This window comes from Pseudophryne corroboree, chromosome 10 (genome assembly GCF_028390025.1).
Source record: "Pseudophryne corroboree isolate aPseCor3 chromosome 10, aPseCor3.hap2, whole genome shotgun sequence".
Classification (NCBI taxonomy): Eukaryota; Metazoa; Chordata; class Amphibia; order Anura; family Myobatrachidae; genus Pseudophryne; species Pseudophryne corroboree.
The window spans coordinates 292,745,139-292,765,153 of record NC_086453.1 but is presented as its reverse complement, the minus strand read 5'-3'; the positions used below and the strand labels follow the sequence as shown (position 1 = coordinate 292,765,153).

Below are 20,015 nucleotides of genomic sequence, written 5' to 3'. Positions count from 1 at the left end.
ACAAAGCCAGCTTGAGTGTGGGACGTTTAACTCCTGCCTAGGAACATACACATATCATACTTACTGAAACATTTGGGGGAAACCCAAATTTTGGAGAGTTCCCATGTACTCCATGGAGAATAGATCACCCTTCTGCTTCCCAATCACTTCCTAGTGATATAGGCGAGACAGGGCGCAATGGCGCACTTCTCAGTCCACGCCATTGTACAATGTGGGAGGTGATGACCCAAAGTGTCTGCCCCCCAACATCTGCATATCTTATCCGGGCACTCTTGTATAGGGGAAAACTAAAGGATTTGAAACTGGGATATACATATATTAATGAATATTACAATGGAGATGACCAACAAGCTATTGGGGCCCAGAGCTGGTTCCAGATATAACATATAGAACAATTCTAGGCTAAATTATGGGGCTTTCCCAACACAAAATAATTTGGTCACCACTATGTTTCAGTATATACCTCTACATACGTATATAGCAGGAACAAGGGTCTTTTAAGCTGCATTTGCACTAAACTTTGAATGAGAATTAATAAAATGGATCAGCCTTTAGCTATGCATAATATACTCTTTCACACTGTACATACATACGCCATACCTCCCAACTGTCCAGATCTTGCTGAGAAAATCTTGCTTTTCTGCACTGTCCCTCCCATGTGCCACTGTGTTCCGCAGAGGAGAGGCATGGTTGGAAAGTCTCTATTTCACCTGCTGCTCTGCATAGGAGAGCAGAGGTGCATGGGTGCCATGCAAGTGCACACAACATCCATACACTAGGACTGTGCTGCCTCCAGTAGGACAGAAAATTGGGGTGTGACCAATAGAACACTCCCCTGCATTGATAGGACACACCCCTATTTGGGTAAGCGTCAAAGGCACACGTATATTATATTGCTCCCCTCTAATGTTGGCAGGTATGCATATGCCTATATGCATAACTGCTCATCTCATAATGCACCTGTATCTGCTTGTGTGGCTTATGCGTTTAGTATGCTACGAGTCATCAACATCATCAGTGCAGACATGGTCCTGTCCTATACCAAGTACAGAGATAGGCCTCCAAACAGGTGTATTATCGCTTACATCCAGGTCCAAATTGGCTTAATTTACATGAACATGCTCTTACTTGACATTACCTATGTGAGAACACCTCATCACAAACCAGTTGAGACTTTTTGGTTGTAAATGTAGGTGCTATAGAAATACTTACCACCCTACTTTGCACCTACTATACGTCCCCCAGCATTCACTTCTGTTGCTTTTTGCAGACGCAGGTGTAGCTTATAGATGAGGCAGTGAGGATTGCATAAGAGCCGCTTAAATTAGCTACAAAACAAATAAGTAATGTTTTCCCTACTGTTATTCCCATAAGTACAGGCAATTGCACATTGCGCTAGGTACCTGTGGGTGCTCGTGGCTAATTGAATCTGTCCTACAGATGGTGATTAGAGTATGTGTGGTCTGGGCAAATGAGAAGCGTGGGATGGATTTTTAAAATCAGAACTGTTTTATTTCACCGCCATGTCTTTAAGCACATTTTCAATGTGTGAGGTTTTATATACACACTGTTACATTAATACTTATAATTTCTCTCTGGTTTTCACAGAATTAAGGAGACCAAGATCTGAACCCTCTAATTACTACAGCACTGAAACTCCGAAAGATTACCCAGCTGCTAAAAAACACAAACTGAACCCTGAATACTTCCAGGTCAGGCAAGAGAAGGTCATAGCAACAGCCCTAAGCCTGGAGCAACCGTCTCCCTGGAGACAGAGTTCCATCTCCAAACAGCCATTGCCTGACGCTGCCCACGTTGAGGAAATGCGTCACTTCCCCAGAGACCTTCCTCAGCACATCCCGGACACGTCCGGGTACAGAGCTCCGGCACCAATGAAATGGAGCCCAAAGGAGCTCTACCTGGGGGTTTCTGCCGCGCAGGTGACTGGGACCTCAAAGCCAACAGGACTGGGGAAGGACATTGGGGGCCATAGGCTGCGTCAGAGGGAGCAGATGAATGTTTTAATGATGTCTGAAAGGGAAATTGTCGACGCTGAGCTGCTGTCATACAGAGAAAACATGGAGAATGATGACTGCTTACAACATATGGATGATCTCCAGGTGAAGTCACTTGTATAGTGTATATAAATGACCCCAAAATTAACAGAGAATATCATAGTGACTCCATATACATAGATGCCATTTATTTCATGATAGATTGTATCACTGCGCACTGTTACAAACTAAGGACCCGATTATCAACCAGTACACGGAACTAAGAACTGCACCACTACAGCACTGGCTGTGGAGAGTCAGGGAGGCTGCGATAGTGCAGAGGGGCAGTTGTGGGCAGAGGAGAGGTGTTACAGGTGGGGGCGACCACACTGATGGTCACCCCCTCCCCCTTCCTTAGCAGCCCCTGTGCTGAGTGTATGCATTTTGTTCATTTAGAGGGAGGCATGGCTATGCCTCCCATATTTGACCACGCCTCTCAGTGCTCAGCCCAGTGTCCATCTGAGCACTTGACGGCTCTGACTAGGTGCAAGGAATATGATCCAAAATGGCATCCACTCTACATATGCCCAACACAGAATCAAGCCTTAAGTGATCAAATGTGGGTGGAACCTGGTCATTAATGACAGACAGACTCAGTAGGGAGTTAACAGCAGTATCCAGATGGAAGATAGACAGTAAACACTCAAAAGGTTGACCGTTAAATGTTCAACATGGACTTAGGTCAATAGGGTCATTAATATGATCAATACAACAAAAGGTCGACACGCACGACTAAATGTTATAGCCTCCGAGTTCCGAGGGTGTAGGAATTTTGTGCAAGTCTGCCCGTTTTTATTAAAGCAGTCATTTACAAGGCAAAACCAGGTTGGTTTTGCTTTGTAAATGATTGCTGCTTTAAAAACAACTGGCAAACTCGCACAAAATTCCTGCACATTCAGAACTTGGGGGCTATAACATTTAGCCAATGGTTTTCCATAATGTTTAGAATTAGGTACTTGGGAGAGGGTTAGGCTGCTGGAGGTACGGCTAGTCACTTTTCAGAGGAAGGGTTAGAACCCAGATGGAGGGTTAGGGTTTGGCATCGGGAAGTGTTAGGAACAGGGTTGAAAGAACAACAAACAAAGTGTGTCAACCTTTTCTGTGTTGTGTGCATGTTGACCTTTTGAACCTGTCAAGATAAGTGCATGTTGACCTTTTGACCCTGTCGACCATCTGGTGTCGACCTATTGACTGTCTATCTAGATACTGACATTTTTTTTTATTAATCCACGCCCGGTAAGAGCTGTAGATGTAACCCAGATGGTGATAGTAGAATGCTGCTATTTATCTGTCAGTAAGATGGTAGACTGGGGATAATCAGGAATGGGACAGTTGTGTATGTACTGTATGCTCTTATACGTGTGCCCGTTGCTTATGAGGGGCAAATCCAGTAGAACAAAAGGATTCGTCAGTGATGGCTACGTTCCTTTCTCATCCTATCCTGCCTTATACTGTCACAGCTGTGGCTGTAGGTTCTAGCCGAGGTCGAACTCGCAATTGTCGTCACTTGATCAGTATCCGCAAAGAGCACTGCTGAAACTGGCAGCAGCCGCAGCCAAGTAGCTGCAGATTGATCATTGGAGTTCATTATCTTCTGCTCCCTGGAGACAGCAGCCAGGTTCCAGTGATGAATGTGTTCGATATGCCAGTTTCATTCATAGCCGCACTTCATAACTTTTAACAAGATACAGTAAAATAAATTCATGCCTTTCATGCCGGGAGGCCATTGGCCTGCATAGACCCGTAGGCATTTCATTTTTCTTATTAAAGACATCAACATATGATAGTGTATATTGCAAGAACACTAAGATATACGCACAGAAGTTTGACATCATTCCAGAGTGTCAGCATCGTACTAAAATGTTACTAGTGTCATCACTGTACTGAGTCATCTACAAAACATCTACGCTAATGTCTGTTTGTGAAACTACACGCTCACGTTTCTGTTATTGCAGCCGGTTTTATAGGACCAAGGCGGCGTAGTCTGTGGTGTGTAAAAGTACGCCCAGTCTGAAGGTTTCTTACAGAGTATGGGTTACTTGCATGACTGGACCCTATTTTTGTCCTACATGCAAATCAGGCTTTTGGGGATGGAAATATTGAAACTTAAATGTAGGGGTGCTGTTTGGGCATTTGCAGGGGAGACAGTACAGTATTTTTCTCCAGGCAAAATGAGTTGCGGAGACCTGTTTCAGTTTACACTTTGCAAAAGATCCGGTTTTAGTCAATACTTTACTTGTGGATCTGAGTTTGGTCTATACTTTCTATGCGGATCTGACTTTGGTCTATATTTCCCATGCGGATCTGACATTGGTCTATACTTCCCATGCGGGTCTGACTTTGGTCTATACTTCTCATGCAGATCTGAGTTTGGTTTATACTTCCCATGCAGATCTGAGTTTGGTTTATACTTCCCATGCGGATCTGACTTTGGTCTATACTTCCCATGCGGATCTGACTTTGGTCTATACTTCCCATGCGGATCTGACTTTGGTCTATACTTCCCATGCGGATCTGACTTTGGTCTATACTTCCCATGTGGATCTGACATTGGTCTATACTTCCCATGCGGATCTGACATTGGTCTATACTTCCCATGCGGGTCTGACTTTGGTTTATACTTCCCATGCAGATCTGAGTTTGGTCTATACTTTCCTTGTGTATCTGAGTTTGCTCTATACTTTTCATACAGATCTAAGTTTGGGCTATACTTTACATGCAGTTTTAAGTTTGTTCTGTACTTCCCATGTGGATCTGAGTTTGCACTGTACTTTCCATACGGATCCAGTTTTTAACTATACTTTTCCATTCAGATCTGGTTTTTGTCTATACTTTCCATACGAAACTGGTTTTGGTCTATACTTTCCTTTACACCCAATTTCAGTCTATACTTTCAATAAGAATCCAGACTTGGTCTATACTCTCCATGAGATCTGATTTCAGTCTGTATTTTATATGAGATCCAGTTATAGTCTATACTTTCCACGACACCAGTTTTCGGTCTATATATTCCTTGGGAAACTGGTTTTGATCTATGCGCTCTATGACACTCCGTTTTGGTCTATACTTTCTATGAGTATCCAGTTTTGGTCTATACTTTCCTCGTGGATATGGTTTTGGTTTATACATTCTATGCAGATCTGGTTTTGGGCTATACTTTTCAATGCAGAACCAGTTTAGGTTTTTACTTTCTATGCAAGTGCGGTTTTGGTCTATACTTTCCACATGGATCTATTTTTGGTTTATACTTTCCATGTGGATCGATTTTGGTCTATACATTTCTATGTGGATCAGTTTTGACCTATGCTTTTCAGTGCGGATCCATTTTTGGTCTATACTTTCCATGTGGATCTGAGTGTCAAATATACTTTCCATGTGGAACCCGTTTTGGGCTAAACTTTTCAGGACACCCAGTTTAGGTCTGTACTTTCCATAAGTATCCAGTTTTTATCTATACTTTTCATGAGATCCAGTTTCTGTCTATACTCACCATGAAGATCCGGTTTTGTGTCTACACTTTCCATGAGACACGGTTTTAGTCCATACTTTCCATGAGATCTGATTTCATTCCATGTTTTGCATGAGATCCAGTTTTAGTTTATACTCTCTAAGATATCCAGTTTCTGTCTATTCTCATGAGGTTCTGGATTTGTGTCTATACTTTCCATGAAAATCTGGTTTTGGTCTATACTTTTGATTTATTTATTTTTAAGTTATATCGCCCAATTGATAATAGCAAGATCTGTAAACATGATTGTTCCTTCATCTGTTGCCTTTATGGCCCGTACTGTACACACAGGTGTTAAATAAAAAAATAAAACAATGTTACACAAAAACTTGTACTTTGCAGGAAAAATGTTATTTACAATTCATTTCAAATCATTTACATATGAGGGGGTATGAAAATAATGGGAGCACTCCAGGGTGTAACTAGGCTTAGCGGCCAATGGGATTGCTGTAGGGCTCAGAGGCATATGGAACACCAGCAAGTGTGGCTTTGTCAGCATTGTGCAGTGAGCAACTTCTAAAAAGTATACAGTGATACATACATATAATTTCACCATTTCCATCAACGTATCAAAAATGACGTTTCGTTCCTCTGTATTGTTGCAGCAGATCAATGTCATATAACATAAGTGATTCTATTGGAACGTTTTCCTATTTTCTTCAATGCAGGTGAACATGATGAATCTGGCGGAACAGATTATCGAAGCAACACCTGAACGGATCAAGCGGGAGAATTTCGTACCCATGGAGTCTCCGCTGGCAGAGAGGGCAGACACCGCGGCATTCAGCACCACTATGAGCTGGCTGGCCAGTTATCTTGCTGATGTTGATCACTTACCTAGCGCTGCACAGATACGGTGGGTTACTAACGGAATGTTGCAGTTTGGCGCAAAGTAAGAGAGGCGTGACCAATCAGGTCTTTTATTTATTGTGAAGTGTAGTTGAAAAAATGAATGCAGATTTCTGACTGCTTCCATAATTGATCCCCCTTTTGTTTTCAAAGTACCCATTGGTCAGCTATTTATTAGAGTGATGGTATTGTGGTTTTCATACTCTTTATATTGTTTATTACAGGTCGCTCTACAGTGAACCTCTGACTCCTTCTTCAAACACCAGCTTAAGTCCTGCGAGCTCCCCTGTGAGCGAAACAACGTTTGAAAAGACCAGCCTCCCGTCTGCTGCTGATTGGTCAGAATTTCTCACTGCATCCACCAATGAGAAGGTTGAAAATGAAATTTCCCAGCTGACACTGTCAGACCATGAGCAGAGAGAGCTCTACGAAGCTGCCAAACTGGTTCAGACGGTGTTCAGGAAATACAAGGTAAAGTGAAACATGTAACATTGTCCCTATAGGCCAAGTCCCAATGCACTCTATTTATTCTCACTTCATTCCTAAAGCCCTCTAACGACATGCACACTCCATCACACACTATCACACATACCTGCCTACCCTCCTGGAATGTCCGGGAGACTCTTGAATTTCGGGGAGTTTTCCCTGACTCTTATGGAAAGTTTCAACCAAAACAGGTTCCTGGGAAAGTATACCCCATCTTCCTTAGTGAACACTGGCTGCAAATTGCAGCAATACACAGGGGCACACACTAGGCACAAGTGCACCTGAGCTTGCACCTCCCCTCTGGGAGACACCTTTAGGGGTGTTCTAAACGTCTGCAAGTATGCGATCACATCTCACACACATGGTTAGGGTCCTGCTTCATTAAATACACCTTGACAAGATGAACAGGCTTAGAATTACTATGTGTCTTTATAATCACACTCTCTTTTTGGTTTTTAACTCTGTTCAACAATCTGGTGTGTTTGGTGGCTGTAGCAATTAAAGGCAACAACAGAGATCCTACTATAAAGCGAAGTCACGGCTGCATTCCCTGTTATCAGTCAGACTCAGTGAAAGCCGCTTATAAAGTTGTACAACAGCAGCTACTCAATGCAAATGCAGCTGAAGATCCTGTGTGTTCCGCGATTTGCTGAAGGGCACCTATACGTTCGCTGAGATGCAAGGCTGTGCAGGGCAAAATTCAGAAGCTGGTACAGGAAGAGGCCTGGAGTTGGGAGGAGTGAAGGTGTTCCTAGTGATGTATGGTGTGGGGAAATACACATTGGGGGTCATTCCGAGTTGATCGCTCGCTAGCTATTTTTTGCAGCGCTGTGATCGGATAGTCGCCGCCAATAGGGGAGTGTATTTTTGCATTGCAAGTGTGCGATCGCATGTGCAGCCGAGCGGTACAAAAAAGTTTTGTGCAGATTCTGAGTAGCCCAGAACTTACTCAGCCGCTGCGATCATTTCAGTTCTTGCCCGGAATTGACGTCAGACACCCGCCCTGCAAACGCTTCGACACGCCTGCGTTTTTCCAACCACTCCCAGAAAACGGTCAGTTGACACCCATAAACGCCCTCTTCCTGTCAATCTCCTTGCGATCGGGTGTGCGAATGGATTCTTCGTAAAATCCATCGCTCAGCAACGATCCGCTTTGTACCCGTATGACACGCCTGCGCATTGCGGTGCATACGCGTGCGCAGTTCTGACCTATTCGCAGTGCAGCAAAAAATCCTAGTGTGCGATCAGGTCGGAATGACACCCATTGGGTTAGCGCCTTAATCAGCCTGGCCTGTGAGGTTTGGGAGAATTAACTAGAATGGACTGACAACTTTGAAATCCTATTGGCCCATTGCAGGGTCCCCTGTGTGCATTTGAACTTGCACACATACTCCCCTCTCTGTTGATGCCCCCAGGAACTGGAAGTGCGTCTAGGTGCAGAGAGAGGTGGCTAAATATGAGGAGGCACATTGTGCAAAGCCTAAATGTCACATTAGAGTCCTTCTGGCCACTTTAAGACCAGTCCTCTTTCATTAAATAAAACCGTTACAATTTTTTTTATACGTTTTTGAGCCATATCATAATAAATGGATGTCACAAGTGACTTTACTGTATTTCATCTAGTACTTGTGTGCTTGAATCTTTGTTATTTACATTAACAGAAGTGAATATACCGATGCGGTCCTCTGTAGAAAGTACAGGACAAAGGGGCCTGATTCCAATTAGTACACAAAAGCTTGCACAACTGTGATTTTTAAGGCTAGGGACTTGATAAGCATCACAAGTGAAACAACCGGCCAGAAAAGAATAGCGGTGCCCACCGCAGCCATCGCAAAGTCCTCACCAACTGCGTACACATCTGCGCAGCATCATTGCAGAAACGAGTAAACATCAACTCCCCGAGTGTGTCTAAGGTCACGCAGACAGGCCGTGGGAGCAGCGACGCTGGCGCCATCTTTTCTGCGTGCACGATCGCAGCTGTAGGCAGAAACATGCCCCAAACACGCCTGCTTTTTTGTAGCCAAAACAGTCTTTTCCTGTCAATCACTTTGCGATTAAATACTCACTGCGAGCAACATCGCAAAGGTGCGTGCGCAGTGTGATTGTGGTGCTTGGGCAGACGGCAAGTAATGGCTCAATTGCAAAAAGATTGGCATTACTTATAAATCGGAATCAGTCCCAAGATGTGATGTCCAACAGATCTGAGTTCATTGCGAATTCAAGTCCGTTTGTTGAATGGAAATATATAGGGATGTTGCTTTGTGGAAAGAGCACCCACTTCACAAAAATAGATGCACCCCATACTTACCAAGGAACACCCTTTATGCACCCAACTCCTCCCATCAGCCAGTATAAACCGATGCTCCTCCAAAAACCGTGCCCTCTTGCGCAGTGAACCCATGCAGAGTCTATGGGGGTAATTCAGAGTTGATTGCAGCAGCAATTTTGCCAGCAGTTGGGCAAAACCATGTGCACTGCAGGTGGGGCAGATACAATATTTGCAGAGAGAGTTAGATTTGGGTGGGTTATTTTGTTTCTGTGCAGGGTAAATACTGGCTGCTTTATGTTTACACTGCAATTTAGATTTCAGTTTGAACACAGCCCACCCAAATCTAACTCCCCCCCCCCCCCCCCTACACTGCACATGGTTTTGCCCAACTGCTAACAAATTTGCTGCTACGATCAGGTCTGAATCACCTCCTATGTGCATATTACAGTACCATACCAGTTTCTGCATTGCACCTTGGCTGTTTCCTGTGTCGTAAATGTCCTTCACTCTAATCACACAATTTATCCACTGCCTCCAGCAAAATGAGTGCTGTTACTCTCCTATCACCCACTGCTCTGACATGACATAGAAATTATATAGCTGGTGGGTCAGTCTCACTGCTAGAAGACTCGCACTCCCGCCCTTACTCAGCTCCTCTTTCCTGTCTTCGTAGGGTCGTCCATTGAGGGAACAGCAGGACGTGGCTGCGGCCGTCATTCAGCGCTGCTACAGAAAGTACAAACAGGTAATTCACAGCTTACACAGAGACGAAAACAACAAACAGCTGGAAATCCTAATTACATCTTTTTTTGCTCCGTCTAAGAGATGTGTGAGGAAATGTTTCAAAACACCACAGTCGGTAGCAAAACAATTTTATCCAAGAGGCAACATTAGTGTAGCCAAGTAAAATGCTTTTACTAACCAGGGTCGGCTCAAGGGCAGGGCAGCTGAGGCAAATGCAACGGGCTCACAGCTGTTGGAGCCATTAGCATTTTAATTGGTTAAACAGATTTTCGCTGAACTTATTATTTGTGTTATATACAATTTATTTTCCACCCACTCTACTAGCACAACATGGGAACGCATTCTTTGGAAGTTCGTGCACCATAATTTGAAATAAATAATTCAATTGTGTTTTCCTTTATATAATAAAGGATCTTTAATTTGTACAGTCCTTGACTTATCTAGAGTTGCTGTAATTTTCCTTCTCTCATGGACACATATGAATTACTCAGGTTCTGTGGCTGGCTGATTACAAGCCTGCATGTCACCTGGTTTTAATCAGCAACAGAACCTGTGTAATTCATCTGTTTTGCTGATTAAAGAAATATTATAGCCACCCTAGTTTTAACCTTTTCACTAATTTTCACATTATTTTTGCATTTACTAAGAACTAAATAGCAAATATTTTTAGAAGAGACTAAATATTATTTTAGATTGTATTTTTCTTAATAAATATGGCTTTCTTACATTATTGTGGGGTACACACTTCAACGATATTGTGCATACTCACTACTCATTCTTCATCTAATCCTATCCATCTGTTCAGAGGAGCAAGAGCGGGATCCGGTCTCTAGGTCTACAGTAACTAGGTCGACCACTATTGGTCGACAGGGTCTCTAGGTCGACATGAGTTTTCCACAATTTTTTTCTCTCTTTTGAACTTTTTCATTCGTAACGATGCACGTGGACTACGATTGGGAATAGTAACCTGTGCCGAGCGCAGCGGTTGCGGAGCGAGGCACCTTGCCTGAAGCATGGCGAGGGGACACGGTGCACTAATTGGGGTTCCGGTCACTGTACGGAGAAAACGACACCAAAAAAATACACATAAAAAACTCATGTCGACATTTTGACCTGTCGACCTAGACCCTGTAGACCTAGAGACCCTGTCGACCTAGTTACTGTCGACCTTCCATACCACACCCCCAAGAGCTACCAATCGTGTCTCTGTACACACTTTCAGATCATCCGTACACTGCACATTAGTAATGTCATCTCTTTCAGATCCATCGCATCTGCCGTACAGCACTGCCAGTGCAGTGTATCTTTGGTGGATACCTTTAGGTGCATACACACGGTGTAATGTATTCTTGCGATTTTGACTATATAGTTGGTGAACAAGCCCAGCCTTTAGGGTGAAACGTACGTACAGCTAGGATACGTCATTGTGACGTCATTCCGGAATCCCCGTGCTGAGAACACGGCGCCGGACACGGGCATCAGAGAGACACAGGCCACACACACGCCAGCGGCACCAGCGATTACAGCACAGATTCCATCTCCACCGACAGGTGTTCAGGTGCCCCTCTCATTGAGGTGCGGTGAGTCTGATTTCCCTGCAATGACCTAGCGGCTATCAGGGACACTCTGAACTCTCAGCCCTCAACAGTAGTAGACACCGCTCTTCTTTCTTCATATCAGCGCCGTCCGCACTACTCTCTCACCTCCTATTCACTGTGGGATTTTTCCACACATAGGAAGGCAGCAGAAGTGGTCGGGTACCCGGTGCTGGTTCTATTCTAAATACTATAATTCTGCATATTAGAGCATAACATCTAAGACAGATGCTTAGAGTTCAACTTCACAAATCATTGTCTCTCCCCATGTACTGTTTATGCCCGATGTGGTGGGAGAAATTACTCCAACATTGTTTCTATACCACATGTTAAGATTATGTATCACCTATGTTTATTCACCAGGCAGTGATACATTGCTTCCCTATTTTGTTAACTTCTGGCTCTTACATTAATGTCAGTCTAATTGGATGACTTAGGGCGAACATTTACTTGATGATTTATTAGACACAGCAAATTTGCACACACAAAATAGCACAAAGCAGTGTAACGGACACCAGATCATCGCTTTCTTTAAAAAACGCCTGAGCCATGTGAAGAAGATTTGACGACATGCTGATTTGCATCCCAGAGGGTAAGCATATTGATACAACCACGTTTACTAACTAGTAAGGGTATAGTATAAGGTCAGAATATTGTCACATTACCATGATTATTTTTAATGAATTAAATTAAAATTGTTTTTAAACAATAATTTAAAGCAAGGAGTGCCCCCAAAAAGAGGCTATCTTCTCTGTCCCGTTATTCTCCTTTTTCGGGACAAAAAAACCCTTTATGATTATATTTTCATAACCTTAGGGGAGCACCGCCAACACCATTAATTATTTTGTCAATTTCATTTGAAATTTACTAATATATACAGTTGGTAAACATCACTACATATATACTAATTGTCCTCAGCTGTGCAGGAGGGTGTAGTATGGCTGACCGGCGGTCTCCTGACCGCCGGTCAGCTTACCGACGCCGGGATCCCGGCAGCATACCGACGCCGGGATCCCGGCGGGGAGGGGCGAGTGCAGCAAGCCCCTTGCGGGCTCGGTGGCGACGGTCGCCATTCCCACTCTATGGGTGTCGTGGACACCCACGAGTGGAAATAGTCCCTGTTGGTCGGCATGCCGACCATCGGGATACTGAGCCGGCGGGATGGTAGATGAGGTCATGTGACTGTCGGTCAGCAGACCGCCGGTCACATGAATACCACCCGTGCAGGAATACCCCACCCTTTGTTTCCTTCTAGAGACCAATCACATTTCAACACATCTTCTCAGGATTCAGAAGACAAAATATTGACTCCAGTGATTTCCGGAGGACACAGCCACTGGCTCGCTGTGGGATGATGCCTCTGCATACCCCCACACACCTGCATGCATTGTAAACTTGTCAGATGGTGGTTGTGACCCCTCCCATGGTCAGAAGTAGCAGCTCTCCATTACATAAATTCTTCTGAGCATGAACAATGGTGTGGTTTCAGCAGCAATGCTTATGTATTGATGGAGTCAGCGGTCTAATAGGCTCTTCCCACTTTATTGTCATGTTGTCTTATGACAACATAGATCAGCTTAATACTGGAATAAACCCATGTCCGCGACTTTTTGCTATTCAATTACAGATATAAGTTATGGGTAATGGATGTCAATGGGAGTTAATACGGATTTCAGTTTGCATCTCCAGACTTGCTGAAAAGTAGGGAAATCCTTATTTTAAGGCAAACATTTTGCGACTCCGTGCAGAATCCTTGGGACACCCCTCCCCACAATGAATAATGAGGTATTTAGAGTTTTTAAATAAGAAAATATAAACCAATAGGGATATGTTATCTACAAAGCAGGCAAAGGGGCTTCATGATGTGGGACATGTATATTGGGTGTTGTATTACTGCAGAAGTGGGTGTAATGATGTGAGGCATGTATGGTGGGTATTGTATTAATGGGAAGTGGGTTGCATGATGTAGGACATGTATTTGAATGTTGTATAATAGAATATAGATGTAATGATGCGGGACATGTATGTTGGGTGAGGTATTGATCGGAACAAGGTGTAATGATGTGGGACATGTATGTTGGGTGAGGTATTGATGGGAAAGGGGTGTAATGATGTGGAACATGTATGTTGGGTGAGGTATTGATGGGAACAAGGTGTAATGATGTGACACATGTATGTTGGGTGTTGCATTGATGGTGAAGGGGTGTAATTATGTAGAACATGTATATTGGATGATGTATTGATGGGAACAAGGTGTAATGATTTGAGACATGTATGTTGGGTGTTGCATTGATGGGGAAGGGGTGTAATTATGTGGAACATGTATATTGGATGATGTATTGATGGGAACAAGGTGTAATGATGTGACACATGTATGTTGGGTGTTGCATTGATGGTGAAGGGGTGTAATGATGTGGGACATGTATGTTGGGTGAAGTATTGATGTGAACAAGGTGTAATGATTTGAGACATGTATGTTGGGTGTTGCATTGATGGGGAAGGGGTGCAATTATGTGGAACATGTATATTGGATGATGTATTGATGAGAACAAGGTGTAATGATGTGGGACATATATGTTGGATGTTGTATTGATGGAAAAGGGGTGTAATGATGTGGAACATGTATGTTGGGTGAAGTATTGATGGGAACAAGGTGTAATGATGTGGGACATGTATGTTGGGTGAAGTATTGATGGGAACCAGGTGTAATGATGTGGGACATGTATGTTAGGTGTTGCATTGATGGGGAAGGGGTGTATTGATGTGGGACATGGATATTGGGTGAAGTATTGATGGGGAAGGGGTGTAATAATGTGAGACATGTACTGTATGTTTGATGTTGTATTGATGGGAAAGGGGTGTAATGATGTGAGACATGTATGTTGGGTGTTGCATTGATGGGGAAGGGGTGTAATTATGTAGAACATGTATATTGGATGATGTATTGATGGGAACAAGGTGTAATGATGTGGGACATGTATGTTAGGTATTGTATTGATGGGGAAGGGGTGTAATGATGTGGGACATGTATGTTGGGTGAAGTATTGATGGGAACCAGGTGTAATGATGTGGGACATGTATGTTAGGTGTTGCATTGATGGGGAAGGGGTGTAATGATGTGGGACATGGATGTTGGGTGTTATGTTGATGCAAAAGTGGTTACATGATGTGGGGCGTGTGTGTTGGGTGTTGTATTGATGGGAAGTGGTTACATGATCTGGGACATGTATGTTGGATGTTATATTGATGGGAAGTGGTTACATGAGTTGGGACATGCATGTTGGGTGTTGTAATGAAAGATATTTTGTACGCCCATTTGCAGAGTATTTTTTAATTGGTCTGCACAATCTGCAAGTTCCGGAACTGAATATACACAAGTACGGCGGTGCAGAGCCGTACACATGTTGGTCACATCCCCCACTTGAAGCTGACGGGGCGTAGAGCATTCTCATCCAGGCGACGTCCGGTGTCGGCAGAACTGCAGTCCATGCAGACCTTTGTAAAAAGAGTAAATACACCTGTTCCAAGCAGCAAGGGCAGGTGTAAGTGCACGCTGATGATGGTAGCAGGCATCAAACCAAGCGTAGGGATAGGGCAACCCTGAGGTACAACTCCGCTTGTGTATGTATTCTCAGTCCCGTGCACGCTACTTCGGAGCATATAGAGTCGCAAACTGTCTTTTTAAGAAAGATGATGTTGTCCAATAACATTACAATCAGATAACTTATAGATTCACCCCAGTAACAATGATGAAAGGAGGAAGCCAGCTGCATTGTAGTGATGAATGCTCAGCGTCAGGTCTGACCTTAAAGGAGGAAATCTTTGCTGATATATCTCCTGACTCTCTTCCAGGTTTGATAGATTTAGATGCTGCTGCTATTGTTATCCGTGTCTAACAGTGTCACAAGCATGGTTTGATCAGTGTATAATTACACTGCAAATCACACATCCGCTATTATTCACAGCTACACAAATCTTCTGTTTGTCAATTCATTGAATTTTAAAAGAAATGTATATATTTCACGTAGCCCCACGTAGCCCCACTGTCAGCTCTGTGCTGTATCATCAGAAAATGAACTTTACTCTTTGTTTTCCAATCAGGTGATCTAGTTCTTTTGACGCTCTGGTCACACACGCTGCAGCTTGTGCAAACCTGCACTTCCTGGTGTTGCCAGCCCCACCCCCTTTCTGTGATGTCATCATGTGTTCAGGGGCAGCAGCGGCACACAGTGCAAAATTGCCACGTTTTGTTCCACTTTCTGGATGGTTTTTATTTTTTGAGCCATTCTTTGTAAACTCTGAAGACTGTTGTGAGTGAAAATGCCAGGAGATCAGCAGTTTCTGAGATACTCGAACCACCTAGGGGGAAATTTACTAAAGCCCTGTACACACAGGGAGAGATGTGTGCTGAGCAATCTATCAGTGACCGCTCCGCACAAATCTCTCCCCCCGCTCAGCACAGCGCGGTGTGTGCTGGCTGAGCAAGGGGGGTAATGGGGGGGACGCTCATTTCACCCAGCGGTGAAATAAGCGATGTGCTAGATTGAGGCTGCATGCAGGCCAATCTAGCAATAGGGACGTGCGGGGCAACGCATCGCTATCGCTGTGGGGCATACACACGAAGAGATCTGTGCTTAACTTCTAAGCAATCTAGTCAGATTGCTTAGAATTTAAGCACTGATCTCTCCGTGTGTACCCCCCTTAAGGGTTGGTTTGGGTAGATTTGAATCGATTTAAAATCGCTGAAAATATCTCAATTGTTGTTGGGTTTCAGGGGCTGAAACACACATTTGCTAACAGGTGTTTTTTCTATAATAATTTTTAAATATGAATAAATGTGTGTTTTGGCCCTGGAGGTACAACATTGACATTTAGTAAATCCCCCAAAATCCCCCCCCCCCCACCTCGCCCCAAGTCTGGCATAAACAATCAGTCCATGTCCAAAGTCGCTTAAATCACATTTATTCCCCTTTCTATGTAAAGTATGGTCTGATAACAACTAAACCTCTTGGCCATGCCAGCATTCATTTACGCATTGTGTTACTGCCACATGTTTGCTCGACTAAATATCTTGTGACCTGGCAGGTATCCAGTACAAGTGCACCTAATAAAGTGGCCTCCAAGTGTATATAACAGCATGCCTGGTCAGCTGTTTTAGAGCAAGTCTCAGTCAACCTTTGGATTACGTGGGTCACCTGATGCCCTGTTAGTACACATGGCCAATTAGCAATACTCCGCTAGCTAAATTAGCTTCCATTCCTGATAGTGATCAGATGGACTTTGATGAGATCATTCATGGGTGTTGCACTTGTTTTAGGGCCTTGCACGCAGTGAGATCAGTGTGTGAGTTACAAGGATAAGGGAAAGCATTAAGAGTCTGATTCTGAATCGCACCCAAAGCGGACGCAAGTGCATACAACCATGGCAGCCATATATACTACCTTATGCTAATCTGATCATTCATAGGCTTCCGCAGCACTTGCTGCATTTCCTGCGCACTTACGCTAGCTTCTTACTGGACGCAAAGGATCCTTCAGAAACCGGTTTCCATGCATCATACGCATATCACATAATATCACGGAAGTCTGGATACACACTTGCTGCAGTGACACTCCGACAAAGGCCCTCATTCCGCGTTGACCGCTCGCTAGCTACTTTTTGCAGCCATGCAAGCGTATAGTCGCTGCCCACGGGGGAGTGTATTTTCACTTTGCAAGTGTGCGATCGCATGTGCAGCCGAGCGGGATGAAAAAGTTTTTTGCAGTTTCTGAGTAGCTCTGGACTTACTCAGCCCTTGCGATCACTTCAGCCTGTCCGGTCCTGGAATTGACGTCAGACACCCGCCCTGCAAACGCCTGGACACGCCTGCGTTTTTCCAACCACTCCCAGAAAATGGTCAGTTGACACCCATAAATGCGTCCATAAATCAACTCGGAATGAGGGCCTTCGTCGGAGTGTCACTGTAGCAAGTGTGTATCCAGACCTCCGTGATATTATGTGGTGTGCGTATGATGGATGGAAACCGGTTTCTGATGGATCCTTTGCGCCCAGTAAGAAGCTAGCGTAAGTGTGCAGGAAATGCAGTAAGTGCTGCGGAAGCCTATGTCAATCTCTTTGCGATCGGTTGTGCGAATGGATTCGTCGCTAGAAGCATTGCACAGCAACGATGCTGTTTGTACCCGTACGACGTGCGTGCACATTGTGGTGCATACGCATGCGCAGTAGTAACCTGATCGCTGCGCTGCAAAAAACGTAATCGAGCGATCAACTCGGAATGAGGGCCGAAATGCACTTCTTGCTCACTTTTGCAGTGTAGCCACCCAGTTGACACAAATGCGCATTTCATAGACCGTGCAAACCGGCCGTACGTGGAGCCTCTATCAAGGTGCGTAGACGTGATTGCTTTTGGACTTGCGTTCCACTCAGAGTTAAGACCTAAATATGACCTTGTGGCGGACACAGAGTTACATGTAGGGCCTGATTCTGCCTATCTTCTGTTATGGATGCAGATAGTTAGTTTCACCATACAGCGCATAAGCAGAAGTGAGCTTACGCTTTTTTGTGCACCTACAATTTACAGATCTCACTTTGGGTGGGATGTACTAAAAAAACATGAAAATCCTGTTTTGGGGGATTTTACAGCATTTCTATATGTACCAAGTTCCAGTATGCGATGGAGCTGGTGGGCATTACCCAATAGAAGCCTATGTGCTTCTTTTTGCAACTCCCACAGAAAATTATCCAATCGGATCCCTCCCCTCACACCTCGTGGCTGTCGCGTCAGTGAGCATGCGCAGAGCGACTCCTGGGTCCTAAACCTGGAAGTCCACACACTGCATAGGACAGCTCTTATCGGGAGAACTGTCCTTTGCGATACTAATCGCATTTGTAAGTACATATGTGATTAGTATGTACGTGGTAATTGGTGGGATGTGCCACATCACTGAAACGATGCTGAGTAGATCCCCCGTTTGCCTGAAACAGGCTGAAACTTGGTGGCAACTGGGAAACAACTAGCAAGAGATGTGTATTTTCAAGTTCATATAAGTGGAGATGTTTGCCATAGCAACCAATCAGATTCTACTTATCACTTATCTAGCACCTTCTAGAAGATAATAGCTAGAATCGGATTGGTTGCTATGGACAACATCTCCACTTGCATTAGTATTTATGATTGTACTTTGCCTTGTCTACTATAAGACTGAAAACGTCAAATTATAATAAATTGCACTACATTTACCTCCCTCCTACTGAGCCCTAAGTGCATTCTTAGTTTTTAGGACTATTATATACTACACTCTAAACTCACCTTTCCGAAATAGTTTATATCCAGTAATGTGACAAGCCAAAGGTTGTAACGCTCTGTAGGTGTCAGAAATTACAGTCCTTTTATCGTATGAACTGAGTTTACTTCTGATTTTCAAGACTTTTGCCATATAGGCAACTGTTCAGTTTGTTGCAAACCCAAAAAGTTTGTGCTCCCAATGTAATAGCTGCTTTTCAATGGAAAAACATACAAAGGTGCGCAGCTGGGAGGGTTTAATTTACCCCGTGTGTCTAATATATTTATTTATGCTGTGCACCTGAGGTTCCCCAATATTTTCATGCACTGTACATTTGTGGACCGGTTCCAGTTATTTGCTTTGTAACATATTCGGCAACATTCTGGCTGGGAAAGGGCAGTTAGGTTGTTAATGTGGGGTTGCGTGATGTGGTGAAGTGGGGGGCGGTGTGATGGCGTGCTTGCATCATTGAGGCCCCGCCCCCGCTGTATATTGCTGCAGTTACCAGCGTTGTGCACCAGGGAACAGGGTCACAAATGCTATCACAATGAAGTGGAGGGCTGGCGGGGTATCCTCCGGAGACTTGCCCACTCTTCCAGGCATCCGGATATTCTAGGAGAGTAGACAACTATGCTTTGTACCAAAGCCGGCCCTAGGCATAGGCAAACTAGGCAAATGCCTAGGGCATTTGGAATGCCTAGGGGCACAAGCAGCTTCTGCTGACTAAAATTATATGCAGCATGTCTATATTCTGTGTGTGACTGCGGCTCTCTCTGCATATGAAATACATTACTAATGTGTGGCATTATTTGTATAAAGTGTGCTACTTTGTGGCGTAACGTACGTATAGAAAGGGCACTACTGTGTGGTCTAATGTGAATAAAGAGCAATATGGTGTGATGTAATGTGAATAAGGGGCACTACTGCGAGGAGTAACGTGGTACTACTGTGTGATGTAACGTGAATAAGAGACACTATTGGATGATATAATGTGAATAAAGTTGCAGTACTGTGCGGCGTAATTTCAACTGAGAGTATTATTGTGTGGCCATGCCCCTTCCCAGAAAGAACATGCACCGTTTTGGGCTGTGCACACTGTTTTTATTTAAAATATAGGGGGTAGGAGCACCAAAATGAGGACTGCTATGGGTGAGGGGTGATGGAAAAGAGGTACAGGGTCAGAGGCGTAACTAGCGTCTGTGCAAGGGGACACCAGCCAAAATCTTG

The 20,015-nt window shown here is 44.1% G+C and overlaps 1 protein-coding gene across 13 annotated transcripts in view; it reads left to right on the top strand.

Moving 5' to 3' along the window:
* The window catches only part of CAMTA1 (calmodulin binding transcription activator 1), a 2,328,268-nt gene that overhangs the window by 2,240,698 nt on the left and 67,555 nt on the right, over positions 1 to 20,015 (top strand). For all 13 annotated transcript variants that reach the window (XM_063943384.1, XM_063943385.1, XM_063943383.1 and 10 more), the window contains 4 exons: positions 1,609 to 2,120; positions 6,231 to 6,418; positions 6,636 to 6,882; positions 9,840 to 9,911. In XM_063943384.1, the coding sequence (XP_063799454.1) occupies positions 1,609 to 2,120; positions 6,231 to 6,418; positions 6,636 to 6,882; positions 9,840 to 9,911 (1,019 nt within the window). The remainder of the gene's footprint in view (positions 1 to 1,608; positions 2,121 to 6,230; positions 6,419 to 6,635; positions 6,883 to 9,839; positions 9,912 to 20,015) is intronic.